This window comes from Dendrobates tinctorius, unplaced genomic scaffold (genome assembly GCF_039654945.1).
Source record: "Dendrobates tinctorius isolate UK_male_01 unplaced genomic scaffold, ASM3965494v1 ptg000046l, whole genome shotgun sequence".
Taxonomy (NCBI): Eukaryota; Metazoa; Chordata; class Amphibia; order Anura; family Dendrobatidae; genus Dendrobates; species Dendrobates tinctorius.
In genome coordinates this window covers 16,064,973-16,089,542 of record NW_027361714.1, presented here as the reverse complement: position 1 = coordinate 16,089,542, position 24,570 = coordinate 16,064,973, and the positions used below count along the sequence as shown (strand labels likewise).

Genomic DNA, 24,570 nt, shown 5'->3' with positions numbered 1-24,570 from the left:
GGAAGTTATTTATTTTCAGGATGTGAAGTAGTTACCATATTCATTTATACCTGCCCTTTACACCTTTCGAGACTTTTTTTTGTGAACTGATGGTCGTGACATTTAACGGTGTCAATATAGTGACTTCTATAAAAAATCTGTCCCATATAGATATATGGGAGAAACTGGTGTCCTGCGTTCAGTCATTCTTTTGTAGATTGTGACATTACTGTTCCTGCTGTTTCCCCGCAGATCTGCATTGAAACCTATGTATCAAGCTGTCACCAGCGAAGCATTAACACGGCTGTACGAGCCACGCTCAGTCAGATGTTAAGTGACTTGACATTACAATTGCGTCAAAAGCAGGACAGCCCGGTGAGACGTCATATATTTCTAGATATATATATTTTTTCTGCAGGTAAATCTATGTTTCCGACAATGCCAGGGATTAGCAGCAGTTATGAGCTAATGTGCTGGGATAAGGTGTTGTCCGCGTGCAATGTTTGACCCCTGAAAATATTGTACATGTATAAATTATTCTAAAAAAAAAAAAAAATGAAACATGAACTTAAATTAATAAATTTCATTTTTTTTTATTAATCAATTAATATTTGTTAAATTAATAATAACATGAAACCGTTACTCTTCTTTACTATTCTACTTTTCTAGTATTAGTCAAAGGGTTCTTCTGAAGTAGTGTCTTCAGGAGCGCAGTGCTCCTCTGCCTCCCAGCTGTTTGCTCTGCTGAGATCGGTGCGCCCCTGAAGATGAGCCGGCTGTAGAGCCGTCTCGCGCCATGTGCTCCTTACCTGGGCATCCATCCACTCTGAGACTAACCTAGGCATTGAGCGATACGCTTAGTAAAAAGAATTCTCAAGAATGGAGGGATTTTTAATTCTAAGAAGTAAATTTCAAAGTTGGTGGTTTTTATAAGCACTTTGCAGTTTTACCCATTTACAAACTTTAGACAATCCCCATAAATGAGAACATACAAAATTGCTCTTAAACCGCTGTATGTGAAACCAGCCTTGGGGTAGGTGCGCACGACGTCATTTTACAGGCAGATCCCAAAAAAGACGCCAGAGATGTTTCAGGGAAAACAGCGCTGTGTGCATACACCCTAATGATGTGTTGGCACTGAGTTTTTAGAGCAGAAATTGAGTGGAAACTCCGAATCCTTCTCCAAAAACATGGAGTTTCTGCTCCGAAAACTCAGCAAAAACAAAACACACACCCTTTTAGTGGTAGGTCGGTTTATATGTGTACACGATGTGTAGAGGTTTGGATGCACCTTACCTCCAATTATATGGAGTGCAGACATGTCAGTCCAACCAGGTCCTGGTGCCTGAAAGGGCTTAAAGACACCTTTGCCACATAAGAAGAGACCACCTTAATAAACATCACATGCATTTGGGGCCCCAGTATTCACATTCTTGCAGTTGGTTGTGTTTGGAGTTTCTGCAGTTTCCCTATGACAAGACTGAGCAAGCAGTGAGTATTGTCGTGGGATTGGGATGCTATATTCTTGTATAATCCACTTCCAAAGTAAGAAATGAGGGAAGAAGTTCAATTATAAGATATTAGTTAATTTGCCTATTTAATAACTAGCGAATCTCGTGTGTGAGAGTATAGCGGGCTGCAGCATCCAGACATGCCTTCTGGTGTTACGATATGCTAGTTACTCATGCCGTCAAGCTTTGTACGCGGGGCGTTTCCAGCCCCGCGGCTCTGTGAGTCAGCAGACACCTTGGCAGTGGCCATATGTTGTAGTATATGTTCTCTTCTTGAATATGCAGCGTGAATGCAGTTGTGGACTGACCGAACTTATTTAGGCAGATGCAGTAAATGAAATAAACACAACAGCTCAACACTGCCAAGACTACTAACGTAAAAATTCAGTGCTATGTATATAATGGCATGTTTGGTTCATGAGCAACCCCCTTCTTCTACATTCGGCATTACTCTTATTTAAAGGGAACCTGTCAGCAGGATTGCGCACAGTAACGTACACACAGCGTCAGGTCAGCGCCAGTATACTGATTACAATGATACCTTGGTTGATGAATTCCGTCTTGTGGTTGTTGTTGTTTAATCTTTACTTTCAGTTTTGAGTTAACGATATGCTTGTGCTCTGGGGCGGCCTGTGGGGGTCTTCATGTAGTGCTCTGATTAGGTATTCATTTGTATGGCTTCTGATAGGTCGCTGATCCCTCACTGACCTGCCCCCTAGTTTACATAATGAATATTATATGTATGGGGAAAAAAAAGAAAAAACCCTTCTGTAGGCAATTCATGTATGCTGTGGTTGATGGGCATACATGAATTGCCCAATTTATGGCTAAAACCTGCACTTTTGTAAGTACATCTGAGTAATAACACAATTTAGATTTAATGTTTTCAGTGTTTGGTTCCATATATCTTGGCTTATATAGAGTGCTGCTGCGTTTTCTTTTTCATATATATAAGGCCTGCCCTGGGGCACGAGCATATCATGAATTCTAAAATAAAGATTAAACAACAACCACAAGGCGGATTTCATCAACCCAGGTGTCATTGTAATCAGTATAAGGACGCCAACCTGACAGTATCTCTAGGTTACTCAGCACAATCTTGTTGACAGGTTCCCTTTACAGAGTAGTTGTCAGTTCCTGAAAAATTGAGCAAAATACCGTGTAAAAAATCCCTGCTCTACCCTGATTCTGCCCCTCTTTCCATTTTGCACTGCCTGCATTGCGGAGATATTTACATTTGTTTCTTTTGGAGCGCAGGATGTGAAATCTCTGCTTGCAGTCCAACGGGGTGTTTCTTCAGTCTTCTCTGGAGACTTGCTTTATGCCTCATAAGCGCTGTCAATCACAGGCATCGTCTGAGACTGCTAAACGGTTAGATTAGCTCCTGAGCTGTGATTTGGCAGTGTCTGGGAGGGAGTGTTGAAAGTGCATATCCCCAGAAAAGACTGCAAAGTAACACCCAGTTGGATTGCAAGCCAAGATTTCACATAGTGAATATCCTGAAGAAACCAAAGTGAATTTCTCCGTAATGGAGCAACGCAGTTCAAAATGGACAACAGCGGATATTTACTCCATGTTTTGAGCAAGTGACAGGTCTTTATTAAAAGTAAATTGTGAAGCTAATTTATCAGCCCTAGTAACATTTCTAACGTAACACTTAACCTATAAATGCTTCTTCACATTTCTTTGTATGTTTTCTTTTTCTTTTCCTTCTCTTTTATCCAGTAAAAGATTATAAGATGGCGTGCTGTATGGTAATTACCAGTGAAGAGTAATTTGGGTTTTGAAATCAGGAAGAGTCTTCAAACTCGTCCCCATTGATTAACATTTGCCCAGCTGAGCTTCGGAGGATGTCAGGATGAGAGTGCTGGGGAAGTGTTAACTAAGTTGGCAGGGATGGGTTAGGAGACTGCTGCCTGAATTGTCTGATTGGCAGCACTCAGATGACTCTTCACGTGTTATGCGAGCATGCTCGGGAGCTAACCGAGCGTCTTTGGCGTGCTCGAAAAATATGTTGCCGTCCACGCAGCTGCATGTCTCACAATTGTTGGACAGCCGTGACACATGCAGGGACTGCCTAACAAACAGGCAATCCCTGTATTGGTTGCGGCTGAAAAACAGTCGCGAGACATATAGCCGCGTAGACTGTAACATATTTTTCGAGCACACCGAAGACACTGGGTTAGCTCCCGAGCATGCTCGCATAACACCTTACCCGAGCGTAGTCACTCATCACTATGTCTGACGCTCCCCAAGCAGAGAACTCATCTTGACTGCTGCACTCTGCATTGGGACCTGTGGTGGTGACATAGTTGTGAAAGCTGCCCAAGGCTGCACTAATTATCTAGTTCAGCAACCAAGCACTCACTGTGCTGCTCCAAGAAGAAGTGGCAGTAAGGAAGAAGGGAGCGAAGCTTTGAGCCATGGGGCAACCACTACTGTAGATCCCTTCACCCACACTGCATCATTGCATGAATTCAGTTCCAAATCATATAAACTATCAAATATCAGTCCATTAAATGTTACAATGTCAAGAAAAATCAACTTCACAACGCTGCACATACCCAATCAGAGATGACAAAGGTCTCAATTTGAGTGCTGCCTCTACAGAACACAGCTGCCAATGACACCTGCTCCACTCTGCATAGGCAGAAACTGAAATGACAAAGGGTGAGCTATACTCTCTCAACTCCGTGCCTCTCCTCTCACTTTTGATTTGTGAGGTGAGAGACAGAGAGCTGCATGGGGTGCTCTCCTGTGCAAAATTGTACAAAAACAACAATCTAGTGTTGTGCATAGGAGTGGGTTTTGAGATGGTTCCCATGGATTTAAGTGCATAAAATACTTGACTTGCTCTGGACGCTGCCAACCTTCTCTACGTCACTGAATGTATGAGGTATAAATTGTAGATTTACCATTAGTTTCTCTGGTTTCAAAATGAAAAATTAAGGTTTATTTGATTTTAAAGTCAGAGGCAGTTCATGTCCTTGGGTTTGATCAGAAATGCTCCAAATTTGTCTGAATTTTCTGTAAAAATAAATCTGCCGTGGAGACCAATTTTGCGCATCTCTCATCCTGAGGCTGTAGAAGTTTTCTACACAGAAATTGACCTGTAGTGCTTACTTTTACATCAGTAACATAGAAATTTTATGTCGAGGAATGGTGTCAGCTTAGCGGATTTTCTCACTGAACTTAAAAAGAAATCTTAAAATCCACAATAAACCCAAGTTGTTGCAGATTACCCTTGGATTTGCCTAAAACCTCAAATCCTTAATAATCAATTAGTTCCTTCATGTTTAAATCTCTGTCCTCGCCTTACTGGTGCTTCCGTAGCAATAACACTCTGATTCTTGAACGGTCACGGTCTACCTGGCCTCCTGCGAGAACGTCTTGGTCCATGTAATCACTGCAGCGTTCACGTGGGATGAGACCTCATCAGATGAGGCAGGTGTACAGACATCAGAAAAAAAGCATTGCTCGGGGAGGATGCATGTAGCAGGCATGGCCAAGGAAATCTGCACCAAACTTACAAAATATGTTTGTATTTGCTGTTACTGATTTCCCTGCAAACTCTTGTGGATATGTCACAGAAAACAAGCCCAAAAATTTTGTGTGGACATATCCTATATCTTGTAGCTTTAAAGTGAACCTGTACTAACCAAGGCAGTATGTCATTCAACAGGACATGCGCAGTAGATTACTATGTAGCTTTATGGAACAAGATTTAGCAGATCTTTTAAAACCCATGCTTACTCTGAGGTCTTATACTGAGGTCTTACAAATCTACAGTACCAATCAAACATTTAGACAGTCATTATACACTGGTTTTCCTTGACGTTGTTGGAATGTGCACATTGTAGATCCAGACTGACTGCTTCAAAATGACAAAGGAACACATGTAAACACAAGGCATAAAGGGTGACACAAACCAGAATAGTTGTTATACCTTAGATTCCTCACAGTAACGCCCTTTTTACTCTGACAACTTTAAAAACCTTTGGCATTCAAACAGCTTCATCAGCTAGTCCACTGGAATGGCTTCCAAAGAACAAGTATGCCTCGTCAAGAGTTCATTTGTAGAATCATTGACCTTCAGAAAGCGTTTGCGTTCATCAGGTGTGTTTTGCAGAGGCAATGTTGGTACGCAGTTCCATACCATACTGAGACCTATTCTACAACTAACTGTTGTAAGTGAATATATGGCACTAAACACTCCACTAAGCAAAGAAAAATGGAGGTCTGTTATTACTTTAACATGGAGGCAGTCAGTCCGGAAAATTGCTAGAACCTTGAATGTATCCTTAAGTGCAATTATGAAAACCATCAAACTGTCTCATGATGAGCACTCCAGGAGAAGAAGATCAAGAGTAAACTCTGCTGCAGAGGACAAGTTCAACAGGGTTACAGATGGCCTACAAAACTGCATATTGACAGCACCTCAGTTATTAGTTCTCCTAAATGATGCACAGACATCAAGTAGCTGAAACCTCTCAATACAAGCTGACTAGTAAAGACCATGAAAAGCAGACCTTATATTCATATTGATGCAAAAAAGGCCACAATTGAAAACCTCAAACAAGAGTGGATTTGTTTGGGCCAAGCAACACAAGGAATGGACATTAGATCAGTGAAAAATTTGTACTGTGGTGTAATGAGTCAAAATTTGAGATGTTTGGTGCCACCCGCCATGTCTTTAAGACGCACACAAGGTGAGCGGAGGGTTTCTACATGTCTGATGCTCACCGTGAAGCATTGAGGTCAATGTTGATGATTTATTCCAAAATCACGACTCACAGTGCATGGCTACAACAGCATTGTGCAAAAACATGTCCTTGCATCAGATTTGCATTTCGTGTTAGCGTCATTTGTTTTGGTCTTCAGAAAAAACAAACCGGAACATGTGTTAAACCTTAGATTCTTTAAAATGCCGCCCTTTACGCTGACCGTATTACACTCTGTTGGCATTCTCTCAAACATCTTGTGACCAGAGTTGTGTGACCAAGAAGGAGTGGGATAAAGTGCTGCATCAGATGACATGGCTTCTACTCACACCCAACCTCAACCCAATTGAGATGGTTTGGGATGAGTTGGACCGAAAAGTGAATGCAAAGCAGCCAACAAGTGCTCAGCACCTCATGAGAACTCTTTCAAACTGTTGGAAGCCATTCCAGGTGACTATCTGATAAAGCTGCTTGTTAGAATGGCAAGGGAGTATAAAGCTTTCATTGGAGTAGTGGGGGGGGTATTTTTAGGAATCTGAGGTTCAACACATATTCTGGGTGCTTTCACACATGGTTCTTTACTCTTTGTTTCCATATGTATTATTTTATGGTTTGCTGCCTTCAGACTGAATCTACAATGTACGCTTTCCAATAAGAGCAAAGATAAGGAAAACCATTGACCAGTACTTTTATACAGTGGGTGAAATAAGTGTTAAACACGTCACTAATTTTCTAAATAAATATGCTATGCTAAAGGTGTTATTGACGTGAGCTTCTCACTAGATGTCGGTAACGACCCATCCAATCCAGACAGGCAAATAAATCAAACCATAAATGTCCATAAATTAAATTGTGTAGTAATAATGAGGCATGACACAGGGAAAAAGTATAAAACATATGTAGAAAGAGAGGTGCACAAAGCCATGGAAAGTCATGACACCAGCTGAAATCTATCAGTAATTAGAAAGTAATCCTGCCACTTAGTGAAAAATAATATCAGCTAATTCAGCTGTAGGCCTATAAAATGGTGTCTCATTACCAACGTGCCACACAAGAAACCTCATGATGGGTAAAGTGAACTATCTCAAGACCTTTGCTACCTTATTGTTAAAGAAGAATACCTAAACTACTGAAGACTCCAGTGAGCACTGTTGGGCCATACTCCTCAAGTGGAAAGAACATCATTTCACCATAAACTAGCCCTGACCAGGTGCTCCCTGCATAAGATCAGACAGAGAAGTGAAAAGAATTATCAGAAGAGTTGTCCAAGAGCCAAGGACCACCTATGGAAAGCTACAGGAAAAACCTGGAATGAGCAGGTACAATTGTTTTAAGAAAATTCAAAGTAATGCAATCAACCTCCATGGCCTGTATGCACTCTGACCACCTAAGACTCCATTGTTGAACAAAAAAAATGATCACGTTAATTTAAAGTTCGCTCAAAAACATTTGGACAAATCTGTGAAATACTGGGAGAATATAGTCTTGTCAGATGAGACCAAAATTGAACACTTTGGATACCATAATACACACTTTCTGGAGGCCAAAAGGCACTGGATATCACCCTCAAAATGCCATAGAAACAGTGAAGTTGGAGGTAGGAACATCATGGTGTGGGGCTGTTTTTCAGCATATGGTACTGGCAAACTTCATATCAATGATGGAAGAATGAATAGACAAATGTACCTAGACATTCTTGATAAAAATATGCTGCCGTCTACCAGGATGATGAATATGAAAAGCCAAGAAAACGCTCCGAGAAAGAAAACAAAGTTGCTCGACTTGCCCGGCCAGTCACCTGACCTGAATCCAATAGAAAATTTATGGAAGGAACTAAAGCTCAGAATTCATAGAAGGAGCACATGGAAGAATGGGCCAAAATCACACCTGAGCAATGCATACAACTAGTTTCTCCATACAGGATATGTCTTAATGCTGTCCTCACCAACAAAGACTTGTGTACAAAGTATTAATTACATTTCAGTAAGCGTGTTCAATACTGTCACTTATTATTACACATACCTTAATTTGTTGACATCTATTGGGGGTTGTTACCAACATCTGGTGAGAATTTCATGTCAATAGCACCTTTAGAAATATATTTACTTAGAAAATTGGTGACGTGTTCAATTCTTATTTCACCCACTGTATCTGTATACGCTGCTCTCTGGCTCTAAAACACGATGATGTCTACTTTAAGGCATTACCCAGAAAAATGGTAAATAAAACTAGATCTACCCTTGCTTGTTCCCCTTGATCATTAGTCACAAAGAATCCCTTTGATATTCTGTCAGTGACTTCCAGACCTTAGTTTCTTTACTATTAGGAGGCTGTCTGTAAGAATTTTGTGTATTTGAATTCTCAAGTAGAGTTCCTAAAGATCTTGTTTAATTTTTACAGAATACCGAAATCCACGAAGCTCTTTTGGAATTCCGTAGCCAAGGTATGTCAGTTCTACTCGATAAATGCCATTCAGAATAGCACCCTGTAAATATGAGGCGTTGTAGATGCTTAACTATGTCATACAAGGAACATATCTCTATATTGCAACTAAGATTCTGTTACCACAGAATACACTGTATTGAAATAATAACTGTCAAGAAATACCGTATTTTTCGTACTATAAGATGCATCGGACCATAAGACGCACCGCAAATTTTGGGGTGGAAAATAGCAAAAAAAAAAAAATGATTTTTATAAGATGGGCGTCCATCTTATCGTCCAAATTTAATGTATCTTACCTGAGGGCCGGCGGTGGTAGAGCAGGGTCACAGGAGGCATGGTCCCTTCCTCAGGAAGCCGGCGGCTGCTGAAGTGGGGCAATGCTGCAGTCCCGGGGTATCCGAGCGGTGCGATTCTGCGGGTTCGGTGTCGGCGGTGAGGTAGAGCGTATTGCCTGGAGCAGGGTCTCTTCCTCAGGATGCCGGCGGCAGAAATGTTGCGATGCTGCGTTCCGGTGTCCACGGTGAGCAGACATCTCAATCCGCGCACGTGCCTCCTCCAGCGGCCCACGGCTATAGGAAGATGGCCGCAAGGAAACCAATGATGCACTCACCACTGCTAACCGCCGTCACCAAGCTTCTGCATCGTCGCACTTGTGCCGCCGCCAGGGACACTGCTACTCCACAGCGGCCACCCCTCATAAGCCTGCTTTCGGACTAATAAGATGCATCCTCCCCATTTTCCACCCAAATTTTTTTGGGAAAAATTGCATCTTATAGTCTGAAAAATACAGTAACTCATATAGAGAAATCATCTTAAAGGGGTTAATGGCATTGTCTGGACTAAGTACAAAATATTTGCCTGGGGTAATGCACTGGAAGCAATAGGAGCTGGGTTACAAAGGGTCGACTTTACGAAATGGAACAATCTTCCAACCACTTTGAGAATGACAAATCAACTCACATTACTTATAGCTTACTTTAGGGGAAGGGGAATTAATTCAACTGTTTCATGACTTCTTTAGAATTTTTGAGCCAGTGAAGACCTATGTTAATTTCTTCCTTAAAGGGGTGGTCTAAAGTCTAAAATAATTTTCATCCTAAATCTCTAGTGCATTAATCTATACTATTTTCTAATATACTTGCATTAAAACTTACCTATCCATCCCTAACTATAGTATCTAACCGCTTTTCTTTTTTTTTTTATGTATGACCTACTTGCTTACGTTTCTTTTTCTTTCCCTCCTCTTATCTCTTTTGATTACCAGTTTGGATATTGGAGGATGGTTAGGGATTCAGTTTTAATGTATTTTATCTTCTATTTCGAACACACAAAACATAATAAAAATTGTAGTAATAAAAAAGTTGTATTTATTATGTTCTTTTTTTCTTATTGATGTTGTGATCTTTAACCCAGAATCTGGACCCTCCGTAGAGTCGCTGTGTGATGACGTTGTATCTGTCCTCACGGTCCTATGTGACAAGTTGCAGGCGGTTGTTAAGTAAGTATTTTTTTTCACCAATAGTTCATTTAGGTTGTGTGATTTGGGGGTCAGGCCTGTGCCAGGATATCATATTATTCACCTATACTGTAGGTCTTTAGACCTAGCAGCCCACCTCCCATTCATTCCCATTATTTGTTTGCAGTGAGAATCACCCCCTGCAGCTCCTGTATTTGGAATGCATACTTTCGATGCTGAACAGCTCCTCTCCAACAATGCACAGCCACAAGGGCTTCATGGACTTGATATGGTAAGTATCCGCTTAGAATTGGCAAAACGAAATGTATTGAACAGGCTAGTGACTCTTTTGTCAGTAATTATTATATTTCAGGCTCTACACTGATTTTCTTGGCCACTTCTGGTCACATTGAATGTCTGCCAGATAGTGTTTTACTGTTAACATTCATTAATTTGTTTAGTACACTTTTTTTTACATTCAAGATTGTGATTTTTGTGTTCAAGGAAGCAACTGTGTCCAGCGCTTGTAGTGATCCTGGGAAATCCAGTCCACGACAAAACCATAACCTCTGCCCATAATAACACCTTTGTGGATTCAGAATGTCAATCAACCGGCGTAGCAGACCAAGGGCGGGGGTCAGCATGTTCTTCTACTGCACCGGCTCTGAGTGGTCCAGTCGCCAGAACAATTTATTACATTGCAGCTGAGTTAGTTCGACTTATGGGCACTGTCGAATCCATGAGACCTGTTCTTCAGTCACTATACCACCGCATTCTGCTGTATGCACCACCACAAAATCGTGTGGAAGCTATCAAAATTATGAAGGAGGTAAGTAAAAGATGAATGATTTCCTTTTTATTCTTTAGATGCCTTAAGTTCTCTATGCAAGAGGACCCATAAACAATAGGTGGGCTTCAGCCAAATGATTGTTCGGCCAACAACTCTCTCACGACTCTTCCATACAACTGAGCGCTCACTCTGACGAGCGCTCCAGAGGTCTGTTAGAGAATCATTGCCAGAATTCTCTTGTTATCTTGCCAAGAACAAAAGGATTGGTAGTCCGAAATCAGACGTGAGATCCTTATCTCCCCAAACATCATTTGTTAGGAGAACCCCGCACACATTAGACTAAAGCCCCCATCACACTAAACGAGATCACTAGCGAGATCGCTGCTGAGTTATAAGTTTTGTGACTAGTGTTGAGTGATACCATCCGATATCGTGAAATATCGGATTGGACCTATACCAAAAAAGTATCGGGTATCGCCGATTGCGATACCGGAAACCAATGCAAGTCAATGGGACGGAAATATCGGAATTAAAAAAAACCCTTTCTTTTCTTGTAGGTTAATTCTACATGAAGAAAAACAGCTAAGAATAATGTAGAATGTATTTTGGGAGGTGGAGGAAACATTAAAGGCATAGAGGTTTAGCCCAAGCAAATGGAATAGCAGGAATAATTTTTTTTTTTTTTAAACGTTCGGAGTTACAAAGATATTGACAATGTTAACCTTTTTTATATTTTGTCAGATATGTATGTTTCACTACTTCCATGCTCTTCACCTTCTTTTTTACTTCTCCCACACTTTCTCCTTCATGATCCTCAGCAGCAGCAGCATCTTTTTCATCAATTTCTTCTTCACCTTATTCATCTTCTTCTTCTTCACCTTCTTCCTATTATTCTTTTTTTTTTTACATTCTTCATAGTCTTCTTATTCAACTATTATTCTTCTTCATCTTCTTCCTATTCTTCTTCATCAATTTCTTATTTGTGACAGGCATTCCTGTAGTTATCTATAAAAGTTTGAAGATTACACCTTCCGTTCTGCCTGTCACAAAAGATTTACAACAGGATTTGTCCGCGTTCAGTTTGGCCTGCAGCAGCAGGCATTTTCCTGGGGCACCATGAGGAGGAACGGACTCACCCCCATACACTGCTTAGTCTTATTCTGCTTATACTTTAGATAATATCTTTTGCTCTGTTTTTTAGTCTTATGCTTAATGTTCTTCTGCTTTTTGTTCTGCAGCTTCTTGGTCTTCTGCTTCTTGGTCTTCTGTCTCTTGTTGTTCTGTATCTTGGTGGTTGTCTTCATGTTCTTTGTCCTCTTGTTCATCTTCTTCAGGGTCATCTTTTTGGTCTTCTTCGGGGTGGTGTTCCGGGTTGTCGTTTTCAGGGTCATTGTTACACCCACAGGGCGTGAAGATGTATAGTGGACCCACTAGACCACTGATGATGCAGTGGTAGCTGTATACCCGATACACAAGAGACAGAAGAAGAGAATCAAATAAACTAAAGATGTTTATTAAATAAAGCAAACAAATGGACAAGGTGCCTGAGGGAAAAACCCCCTGGACCACGACACAGAACCACTTAGTGGAGCACTGGGCAAGGTGTACCCCTATACAGGGGCTCCCCCGTCGCAACACCAGATGACCTTAATGCCGCGATGCCCGGACCAGAGGGATGACCCATACAGACCGTATAGAGGAGGTGGTGAGAGACCTGGAAGGTCTGAGTAATCACAGAAAGGCTGATCTAGCCTGCGATGGTCACTGGATGATTCCAAGAGGAAAGCCTTGGTCAGTCTGGGGTAGGAACCGGAGTGTCCAGAGGGATCCAGGAGCGGGAACTGCCAGCAGAGGATTCTGAGGAGACAGAGATATTAGAATATTGCAATGGCATTCAGAACGCAGAGCAAAGCAGAGTGTGGCCTGAGTGGGAGGCAGCGATCCCACAGAATGAACACATTGTTCAGGCAACTCCCTCTTGAGGGAGGATGCCTTTTATGCACAGAGCATCACAGCACAGACAGCCCTAATAGACAACAGGTGCCCTGCTGTTTTAAGTATGTGCAGGAAGCGGGGCACGCCTCCTAAGAGCATAACCAGGAGACCTGCCAAGAGGATGCAAGTTCTTAACAGAGAAAGGAGCCGCTGATTGTCTGGAGCCACGGACAGGGTGAGTAGTAGCAGTGGAGCTGCGAGATAGGCGCCGGTCTCCCTGCGCAGCAGAGACCGTGCCTGCGGCTGAGGGCATGACAGTACCCTCCCCCTTACGCCCCCCCCTTCTTCAAACCCGCCAGGAACTTTCTAAGAAGCATCGGGGCATTAATGTTCTCCTCAGGCTCCCAGGATCTCTCCTCAGGACCATATCTCTTTCAATCAACCAGAAAGAGCGACCTGCCCCCTCTTCTCTTCATGGCCAGGATGTCCTTCACTTCATAGACATCCTCGGAACTGACAGGAGAAGGAAATTTACCTGGATCCTGGGTGAAGCGACTGAGAACAACTGGCTTCAGCAGGGAGACATGGAAGGAGTTATGGATCCGTAAGGAGGCTGGCAACTTCAAACGATAGCACACATCGTTGATCCGGTGGAGCACTTCAAAGGGACCGATGAAACGAGGAGCCAGTTTATAAGAAGGGACCTTAAGACGGATGTGCCTGGAAGACAGCCATACCTTATCTCCGGGTTGGTAAAGTGCGGATCCAGACGTCTTTTATCCGCATGCTCCTTGGTCCGAACCGATGCCTGCTCCAAAGAGGTCCTGGTCTCTGTCCAGACCTTTGAGAAGTCCTTTGCCAGGGACTCAGCGGCAGGATTGCCAGAGGCAAGAGGCAGTGGAGTCGGGATCCTAGGATGCTGTCCATAAACAATGAAAAACGGGGAGTTAGAGGAGGACTCACCGACATGATTGTTGTATGAAAACTCCGCCCATGGTAGCAGGTTGGCCCAGTCGCTGTGGTGACCATTCGCAAAGTGTCGCAGATAGTTTGTGAGGACTTGATTCACTCTCTCCACTTGGCCATTAGATTGTGGGTGATAGGCCGAGGAGAAGTCCAGGGTGACATCCAACAACTTACAGAGGGACCGCCAGAAGCGGGAAATGAACTGAACTCCCCTGTCAGAGACAATATGGAGTGTAAGTCCGTGAAGCCGAAGGACATGCTGAATGAAGAGCTCTGCAAGTTTAGGGGCGGAAGGAAGACCGGAGAGCGGAGTGAAATGTCCCATCTTGGAGAACCAGTCAACAACAACCCAGATTACTCTACAACCAGATGATGCTGGCAGATCCGTGACGAAGTCCATGGCAATGTGTTGCCAGGGAGCAGACGGAACCGGGAGCGGAAGGAGGCGACCGGCTGGCAGTTTCTTGGGTGTTTTATTACGAGCACAGGCGGGACAGCCTGTAACGAAGTCCAGAACATCTTGGCGCAAGGTGGACCACCAGTAGTATCGAGATATTAGCTGTAACGCCTTCTTTTGACCGGCGTGTCCGGCCAGCTTAGAAGAATGACCCCAGCGTAGAACTCTCCTCTTGTCTCTTTCAACTACAAGAGTCTTACCGGGCGGGATCTGCGACAAACTGACTGGAGCCACCGTGATCATCTTGGATGGTTCAATGATATGCTGAGGCTTCTCTTCAAGGTCGTCTGACAGGAATGACCTGGAAAGCGCATCGGCTTTGATATTCTTCTCTGCAGGGCGGAAATGGAGAGAGAAATTGAAACGAGCAAAAAATAAAGACCAACGAACCTGGCGAGGGTTGAGTCTTTGAGCTGACTGGAGGTAGGACAGGTTTTTATGATCTGTGTAAATGATGACTGGATGAACTGCACCTTCAAGCAGATATCGCCACTCTTCTAAGGCTAACTTAATTGCCAGTAACTCTCTATCCCCAATTGAGTAGTTACGTTCGCAGGGCGAGAATGCCTTGGAAAAGAATCCACAGGTCACCATCTTACCGGTAGACAATTTCTGCGTGAGGACCGCTCCGGCTCCAGATGACGAGGCGTCCACCTCCATGAAAAACTGCTTGTTGATCATTGGTCTGTGAAGAGCCGGGGCAGTAGAGAAGGCTAGTTTAAGGGAAGTGAAAGCCGACTCGGCCTCAGGAGTCCAATCCCTTGGTTTGGCACCTTTACAAGTCAAAGCGGTGAGTGGTCTTACCAGGGAGGAGAAGTGAGGGATAAATTGCCGATAGTAATTGGCGAATCCCAGAACCGCTGTATGGCCTTGATTCCATCAGGTCGGGGCCACTTAAGCACGGCGGAGACCTTCTCTGGATCCATCTTGAGACCTGTATCAGAAATGATAAAGCCAAGAAAGGGTAAAGATCTCTGTTCAAACAGACATTTTTCAAACTTCGCGTAGAGGCGATTCTCTCTCAAACGTTGAAGAACGAGACGAACATTCCTCCTGTGAGATGATAAGTCGGGAGAAAATACCAGGATGTCGTCCAGATAGACCACCACACAAACATAGAGCAGGTCACGGAATATGTAATTGACAAACTCCTGGAAGACGGCGGGCGCATTGCTTAGTCCGAAGGGCATCACCAGATATTCGTAGTGACCGTTTCGCGTGTTGATGGCGGTTTTCCACTCATCCCCAGATCGTATCCTGATGAGGTTGTAAGCCCCACGGAGATCCAACTTGGTAAAAATCCTGGAACCTCGAAGACGATCAAAGAGCTCTGGAATTAAGGGAAGAGGGTATCTGTTCTTTACCGTTATTAAATTGAGACCACGGTAGTCTATACATGGACGAAGAGATCCATCTTTCTTCTTGACGAAGAAGAATCCAGCTCCAGCCGGAGAAGAGGACTTCTGGATAAACCCTTGAGCCAAATTCTCCTTGATGTAATCAGACATGGCTTGAGTCTCAGTGGGAGAAAGAGGGTAGATCCCACCTCGAGGCGGAGTGGATCCGGGGATTAGGTCGATGGGACAATCATAAGGCCTGTGTGGGGGAAGAGTTTCGGCCTCCTTCTTGTCAAATACATCTGCGAAGGACCAGTAGGCAGCGGGTAACCCGGGTAAGGCTGCAGGAGGACGCGGGCTTGAACCAGGCCGTATGGGTACGAGGCAGTGATTGTGACAAGACTGACCCCATCGAAGGACATCTCCTGACTGCCAATCCAGGACAGGTTCATGATGGCGCAGCCACGGAAGACCTAGTAGAAACGGTGGAGAAAGATTCGGTAACACAAGGCAATTCTCTCCTTGTGGAGTGCTCCGATTTGAAGCTCCACCTCTTCGGTGATACCAAGAATGGGATCTTTCAGGGGTCTTCCATCTACGGAGATGATGTGCTGGGACGGCTGCAAAGGAGTGATAGGGATCCCGAACTGCATGGCCACTGCTTGCTGGATGAAGTTTCCACCCGATCCAGAGTCCAGATAGGCCATCTCGGAGAACCGCACCTCTCCAAAGATCACCTGTATGGATATACTTAGTGGAGGTGAGGAATCATTCTCACCTAGGGAGGCCTCTCTTACCTGTCCCAGGCGGAAGAGTTTCTCTGGCCTCTCCATTCCACTGCATGGACTGGGAGCAGGGCATCCACCATAACGATGCGGATTCCTAGCGGACATTTTCTCCTGCCTATTCCTCTTCACCTTAACGTGATTAAGCTCCATGAGTTCATTCTTAGAAACCGGAGCAGGACAAGGCGGAAACCGAGGTTTCGGTGAAGAAGATGCAGGACGATGAAATCGCTTCTCGAGAATCCTCTCCCTGGAGCGCTCCTGGAGACGCAGGTCAATTCGAATGGCGAGGGATATGAGATCATCCAGGGTCTCAGGTAGGTCCCTGACCGCCAATTCATCCTTGATTCTTCCGGATAATCCTCGCCGAAAGGCTCCGACCAAAGGCTCATTGGTCCACTGGAGCTCCGAAGCCAGGGTACGGAAACGGATGGCATACTGACCGACAGAGAGAGAGCCCTGTTGCAAATTGAAGAGAGACTCCATAGCAGATGTGGCACGACCAGGCTCATCGAATATCTTGCGGAAGGTGTCCAGGAATACCTGCAGATCAGACACGATGGGATCATTCCGCTCCATTAGGGGGTTGAACCAGGCTAAAGCCTCTCCCTCTAGGTGTGAGGCAAGGAAAGCCACCTTGACCATGTCAGTCGGATAATGCTGAGGCAAAAAAAAAAATGCAACAAGCATTGGTTGAGAAATCCTCTGCGCAACTTGGGGTCACCATTGTAACGAGGAGGTTTGCAGAGACGAGGACTGGGTCCTGTAGAGGTCACAACCATAGGATGCAGCATTGGGGGCTGAAGGACTGGGGATGCAGCAACCGGCAGTACTTTAGTTAACTGGTCCTCCACGGAGGTCATGTAGTCCAACAAGCGGGTCTGCATCTCTAGTTGGTGAGTGAGTTCCAGATGGAGCTCTGCTAGCTGGGTGGCGTTGGTGGGCTCGGCAGCCTGTAGAGTAGACAGATGGGTATCCAAAGTTTGCATAAAGGCCACTAGCTGATCCTGACTCTGTCGAAGCACAGCCATCTCACCCTGGGCTGAGTATCGGGTATCAGCGGAGTCCATGGCCTGAACAAACTGTTACACCCACAGGGCGTGAAGATGTATAGTGGACCCACTAGACCACTGATGGTGCAGTGGTAGCTGTATACCCGATACACAAGAGACAGGAGAAGAGCATCAAATAAACTAAAGATGTTTATTAAATAAAGCAAACAAATGGACAAGGTGCCTGAGGGAAGAACCCTCTGGACCACGACACAGAACCACGTAGTGGAGCACCGGGCAAGGTCTACCCCTATACAGGGGCTCCCCCGTCGCAACACCAGATGACCTTAATGCCGCGATGCCCGGACCAGAGGGACGACCCATACAGACTGTATAGAGGAGGTGGTGAGAGACCTGGAAGGTCTGAGTAATCACAGAAACGCTGATCTAGCCTGCGATGGTCACTGGATGATTCCAAGAGGAAAGCCTTGGTCAGTCTGGGGTAGGAACCGGAGTGTCCAGGAGCGGGAACTGCCAGCAGAGGATTCTGAGGAGACAGAGATATTAGAATATTGCAATGGCATTCAGAACGCTGAGCAAAGCAGAGTGTGGCCTGAGTGAGAGGCAGCGATCCCACAGAATGAACACATTGTTCAGGCAACTCCCTCTTGAGGGAGGATGCCTTTTATGCACAGAGCATCACAGCACAGACAGCCCTAATAGACAACAGGTGCCCTGCTGTTTTAAGTATGTGCAGGAAACGGGGCACGCCTCCTAAGAGCATAACCAGGAGACCTGCCAAGAGGATGCAAGTTCTTAACAGAGAAAGGAGCCGCTGATTGTCTGGAGCCACGGACAGGGTGAGTAGTAGCAGTGGAGCTGCGAGATAGGCGCCGGTCTCCCTGCGCAGCAGAGACCGTGCCTGCGGCTGAGGGCATGACAGTCATCGTTTTGGTGGGCGTCGTCTTCTTCGGAGTGGTCTTCAGGGTTGTCGTCTTCAGGGTTGTCGTCAGGGAGATCCAGAGTGATAATAAACAAAAACCATTTCCAAAAGCTTGAACTTGGAAATGTAGCAGAAGGTACAAGAAGGCTGAGGAACTGCCGGGAACCAGCTGATGGTGCTGGAACCCGGATGGGTAGCCGAAGCTGCAAGAGCCAATGGAACTAGCAAGGACCAGCTGACGGTGCTGGAACCCGGAAGGGCAGCAGAAGGAACAAGAGCCAATGGCACTACCGAGGACCAGCTGACGGTGCTGGAACACGGTTACTAAGCAGGAGATACCTGTGCTAGAAAGCACTACCAAGGACCAGCAGACATTGCTGGAACTCGGATACCGAGAAGGAGGCACCTAGGCCAAAGGCTCTGCCTGGAACCAGCTGACGGTGCTGGAACCCGGAGGGGTAGCAGAAGGTACCCATGAAAAACAAAGTTGCAAGGCCGCGAGCCGGCCGCTGTTACCGAAACCCACAGTCCTTACAGGGGGTGCTTGTCCTATTGGCACTACTGAACCAGCCCTTATTACCAGAACCCGCAGCCCATATAGGAAGCACCTAAACTGCAGGCACCATAGACTCGGCTAACCCGACCGCAACACGACAGGACAACGTTTTGGTGGCAAAGTGAAGTTGACACTACCCGGAAACAGCAGGTGTGCTAGAACCAGGCTGGGCAGGAGGGAGTTGTAACGGGGTCTTCCAAGCTGGGGTACCTCTTTCAGTACCACCCAGTGTTTTCGGAGGTCCGCTCTGCGTTGGCTGGAGTCTGAATGAATGACGCTGGCTGGAATTCCTCTGAGTGCATGGGCGCATATAAAAGATCACTGCTTCTCCATGTATTTCCAGTCTGACAACACTTTACTCACAGGACACAGAATATATCACACAGATACAGAGGGCCGGCCAATAGACAATCGTCAGGCCAGACATGCATTACAAAAGCCGCAGGTGGCTGGAGCCTGCGGATGTTTACTGTGGGAATTACAAAGGTGGGGGGAGGGCGGACACTGCTGATACATTAGGGACATGCATCTCACATGGAACCTATTATACATACATATAACTGCACAACATATTCTGGGTGCTGAGTGGTTCTGTAACAGGAGTACCCGTGCCAAAGACACTTCTGAGCAGCAACTGGCGATGATGGAGCCCAGGGTCAATCAGGGTGTAGGCTGAGGCCTAATTTCATCAAGTTTAATATTGGTTGTAGACTACTACTGATTTTAACCGTGCTCCAATTAGGCCTCTGGCTCCAGTGTCTCTAGTATTTCCCCTGGCCTCCAACACCGCCAGTTGCTGCTCAGAAGTGTGGTCTGCACAATCAACACTTGTTCCTGTTCAGTCACGTCAGTTGATCCCCTGATGTGTGTCTGGCAATGTCTCCTGCTCTCTCCACATTCCCTGTGGAATGTGGAGAGAGCAGGAGACATTGCCGGACACACATCAGGGGATCAACTGATGTTACTGAGCCCCAGTAACACAGGAACAAGTGTTGATTGTGCAGACCGCACTTCTGAGCAGCAACTGGCGGTGTTGGAGGCCAGGGGAAATACTAGAAACAGTGGAGCCAGAGGCCTAATTGGAGCATGGTTAAAAATCAGCTGTAGTCTGAATGTGGAGGCAGCAGTAGACATTGCCGTCCACACAGCAGGGGAGCAGTTGACGTTACTGAACCCCACTAACACAGGAGCTAGTGTTTTTTTCTGTGCAGACGGCACTTCTGAGCAACAACTGGCTGTGTTGAAGCCCAGGATCAATCATGGTGTAGGCTGAGGCCTACTTGGATCAAGTTGAAATTCGGATGTAGTTTGAATGTGGAGCCAGCAGGAGATATTGCCGTACACACAGCAGGGGAGCAGCTGACGTTACTGAACCCCACTAACACAGGAGCTAGTGCTTTTTTTCTGTGCAGACGGCACTTCTGAGCAACAACTGACTGTGTTGAAGCCCAGGATCAATCATGGTGTAGAATGAGGCCTACTTGGATCAAGTTGAAAATCGAATGTAGTTTGAATGTGGAGGCAGCAGGAGATATTGCCGTACACACAGCAGGGGAGCAGCTGACATTACTGAACCCCACTAACACAGGAGCTAGTGTTTTTTTCTGTGCAGATGGCACTTCTGAGCAACAACTGGCTGTGTTGGAGCCCAGGGTCAATCATGGAGTAGGCTGAGGCCTAATTGCAGCAAGTTTTATATGCGATGTAGTTTGAATGTGGAGGCAGCAGGAGATATTGCCGTCCACACAGCAGGGGAGCAGCAGGCGTTACTGAACCCCACTAACACAGGAGCTAGTGTTTTTTTCTGTGCGGACGGCACTTCCGAGCAACAACTGGCGATGTTGGAGCCCAGGGTCAATCAGGGTGTAGGCTGAGGCCTAATTTCATCTAGTTTAATAGTCTGTTGTAGACTACTACTGATTTCAAACTTGCTCCAATTAGGCCTCTGGCTCCACTTTGTCTCTAGTATTTCCCCTGGCCTCCAACACCGCCAGTTGCTGCTCAGAAGTGGCGTCTGCACAATCAACACTTGTTCCTGTGTTACTGGGGTTCAGTAACGTCAGCTGATCCCCTGATGTGTGACCGGCAATATCTCCTGCTCTGTCCACATTCCCACTACTTGTAGTGGGAATGTGGACAGAGCAGGAGACATTACTGGAGTTACTGAACCCCAGTAACACAGGAACAAGTGTTGATTGTGCAGATGCCACTTCTGAGCAGCAACTGGCGGTGTTGGAGGCCAGGGGAAATACTAGAGACAGAGTGGAGCCAGAGGCCTAATTGGATTAAGTTTGAAATCAGTAGTAGTGTGAATGTGGAGGCAGCAGTAGACATTGCCGGACATGCAGCAGGGGAGCAGCTGGCGTTACTGAACCCCACTAACACTTTAGCATGTGTGTTTCTCTGTGCAGATGGCACTTCTGAGCAACAACTGGCGGTGTTGGAGCCCAGGGATTACAGTTCAGGTGGTAGAAACATGAACACAACAGGAGATCTGGATACTGTTGCCAACCAATTATCTATTCTGGAAGAGGACTGGCAAATTCTGGCAAGATCCAGGCCTTGTTCATTTTCAGAAAAGTAAGCCGGTCAACGTTATCGGAGGATAGTCGCGTGCGACGGTCTGTTAGTACACCACCTGCGGCACTAAAGACGCGTTCCGATAATACACTAGCAGCAGGGCAAGCCAGCACCTCCAATGCATACTGGCTAAGCTCTGGCCATGTATCCAGCTTAGAGACCCAAAACTTGAAGGGGGAAAAGCCGTCTGGGAGTACACTGACAGGGCAAGACATGTAGTCTGTCACCATCTGACGGAAACGCCTCCTGCTGACTGGAGCCATCTGTGATGGTGTAGACATTTGTGGCGGGCACACAAAACTTTGCCACATTTGGGCCATACTGGTCTTGCCTTGTGCTGAGGCGCTGCCTCTGCTCCCTCTTTGGGCAGAGCTTCCTCCACTGCCTCAACGCACAGAGCTGCTTTTTAAAGCACTAGCAGCACTGCTCTCGGGTGGAATGGAGAACATGATGGAATGCACCAGTGTCTCTTGGTACTCCCGCATTTTACGCTCCCGGTTCAACGGTGTTATGAGGCTTTGTAAGTTGTTCCGGTAGCGAGGATCTAGGGGGGTCTACACCCAATAATCAGCCGTGTTGAGAATGTGGGCGATGCGGCAGTCGTTTCTCAGGCACTGCAGCATGAAATCAACCATGTGCTGCAGACTCCCAACTGCCCAAGAAACGCTGTCCCCTGCTTGACGCGTCATCTCTGCCTGCTCTGCATCACCCCACCCTCGCTGTACATACTGACTAGAGCATTGTGTACCTCCCTCTGGAGAGGTGTCTTCCTCCACTGACTCCTCCTCATCCTCCTCGCAAAATGTCCCATGCCTAGGCCTTTTTGAGGAACCACGTAGCGCAGACTGTCCAGAAGCAGATGGCATTTGTGACTCCTCATCCTCCACCTCTTCCAAAACCTCCTCCCTTAGTGCTTGCATTATTTTTTAAGCGGACAGATAAGGGGGACAGTCATGCTGACTAGTGCATCATCTGCACTCGCCATCCGTGTGGAATCATCCAAGGCACGCAAAAGTGTGGCAGATGTCCTTCATAGAGGCCCACTCAGTGGTGCTGAAGTGTGACCGGCGCACAGTGCGACTTGTTTGCGCCTGATGTTGCTGGTACTCCATTACTGCTGCCTGCTGCTCACACAACCGCTCCAACATATGTAACGTTGAATTCCACCTGGTGGGTAGGTCACATATGATGCGGTGTTCCAGAAGGCGTAATCGGCGCTGCAGAGCTGCAATGCGCGATCTTGCCATGCTGGAACGCCGCAAGTGAGCGCACTCTATGCGGACCTTGTGCAGCAGTGCATCAAGATCTGGATAGTCCCTCAGAAAGCTCTGCAGCTCTGCACGACCAAGTTGAGCACATGTGCCAGACATGGGATGTGAGTGAGGTTGCCTAGGCCCAGTGCTGCCACCAGATTTCGGCCATTGTCACACACTACCAAGCCTGGCTGGAGATTCGCTGGCACAAACCACACGTCGCTCTCCTGCTCGATGGCATTCCAGAGCTCCTGCGCTGTGTGGCTTCGATTCTCCAAAGAAATTAATTTCAGTACGGCCTGTTGACGTTTGGCCACGGCTGTGCTCATATCGGTCATAACAGGCTCCTGCAGCGCTGATTCTGAGGAACTGGACTCCTGTTTTTGCCATTCGGGGAATCTCTTCCTCAGAGCTGCTCCCACCACCTTCCTGTTCCTCACGCCATGATGGGTCAAGGACCTCCTCATCTGCACGCCCTCTTCAGATTCAGAGGGACAAAGCAGTTGCGCATCACTGCATACTCCCTCTTCTTCACATTCTTGAATGCTGCTTGGCTGGCCCCCTCTTTCCAAGCCAACAGATTCAGAGAACAGAAGTAGAGACTGAGATGGCTCCTGTACAGGGCTCACTGACTGCCTGGGCAATTTGGCAGGTGGTGAAGAGACAGATGGTTGCTATTCAGTGCTCTGGCCCTGAGAGGATGTGGAAGTCATTGAAGTCGATGCATTAGCTGCCATCCATCCGACAACGGCTTCAATTTGTTCCTCCCACAGCAGTGGGGTACGGTGAGGTCCTACAAAGCTGCGCATAAAGGACTGTTGCCTGGTAAAACTGGGGGATGCTGACTCACTGGTGCCCGCAGCAGGCACAGAATCCCCACGTTCTCTCCCTGCTGAATCTCCACGTCCTCTCCCTGCTGCAACTCCACGACCACGTGCCTTACTCCCTGCCTTCTTCATCTTGGTAGACTGATAAAGATAGGCAGAAAAGTACAAAGGGGGGGCTTAGTGTGCTTATTCCTGAACAGCTACTAACAGGTATAAGAAACACTAATTTTATAAAGTGTGTGGACTACACTTTAATATGAGCTAATGTGGCCTACACATCTGTCAAGTGGAGTGTTTGGTGAACTTTATTTTTTTTGGTTTTTCAAAAAAACAAAAAGGATGTGACCAAATATGTGAAAGCGATAGTATCACAAACTTTTTGGAGCTATTACAATCAGGGCTGTGGAGTCGGTAAGCCACAGTTGCGACTCCGACTCCTGGATTTTATCAGGCTCCGACTCCGGCTCCGACTCCTTCATAAATGGCCAATTCATAACAACAAATTTACTGTTGTAAAATATTAAACATCATGCTTATTCAGTTTCTCACCATCATATAAGTAATCAGACCACTTAGAGCAAAAACTACATTTATTAAAATACAATTAGAATATAGCAAATAACTTTTATAAACTTTTCTAAACTGTAAGTAAATATGCAATAAACACTTTTATGCAGTTAATAAGAAGAAATCTATAAATTTGTCCTCAGAAAAAGTATTGCCTCTGTCAGATCCTCCTTCATCGATGCCCTCAAATCTGATCTAATTATTTTAAGAGCAGAGAACAACCTCTCTACACTAACTTGTGTTGGTGGCAAAGCAGTAACCACTCGGGCAACATCTCTGACAATGTCAGGATACAGAGGAATCGCTTGTTGCCCTGTTATTTTTGATGAACGGTCAAATTTCTCAATTTCTTTTAGTGCACATGAAAAATTCTGCTGAAATGTACTGGCTGTGTTCCTTGATGGGGATGACTCTTCTTCTATGCGGGAACGCTTTGCACGGTCCTTGTGATCCAAATATTTTTCTAAATT

At 45.8% G+C, this 24,570-nt stretch overlaps 1 protein-coding gene across 3 annotated transcripts in view; it reads left to right on the top strand.

The window, feature by feature from the left end:
* The window catches only part of ARFGEF3 (ARFGEF family member 3), a 157,074-nt gene that overhangs the window by 64,675 nt on the left and 67,829 nt on the right, over positions 1 to 24,570 (top strand). For all 3 annotated transcript variants that reach the window (XM_073575732.1, XM_073575731.1, XM_073575730.1), the window contains 5 exons: positions 232 to 354; positions 8,612 to 8,654; positions 10,070 to 10,154; positions 10,300 to 10,404; positions 10,617 to 10,941. In XM_073575732.1, the coding sequence (XP_073431833.1) occupies positions 232 to 354; positions 8,612 to 8,654; positions 10,070 to 10,154; positions 10,300 to 10,404; positions 10,617 to 10,941 (681 nt within the window). The remainder of the gene's footprint in view (positions 1 to 231; positions 355 to 8,611; positions 8,655 to 10,069; positions 10,155 to 10,299; positions 10,405 to 10,616; positions 10,942 to 24,570) is intronic.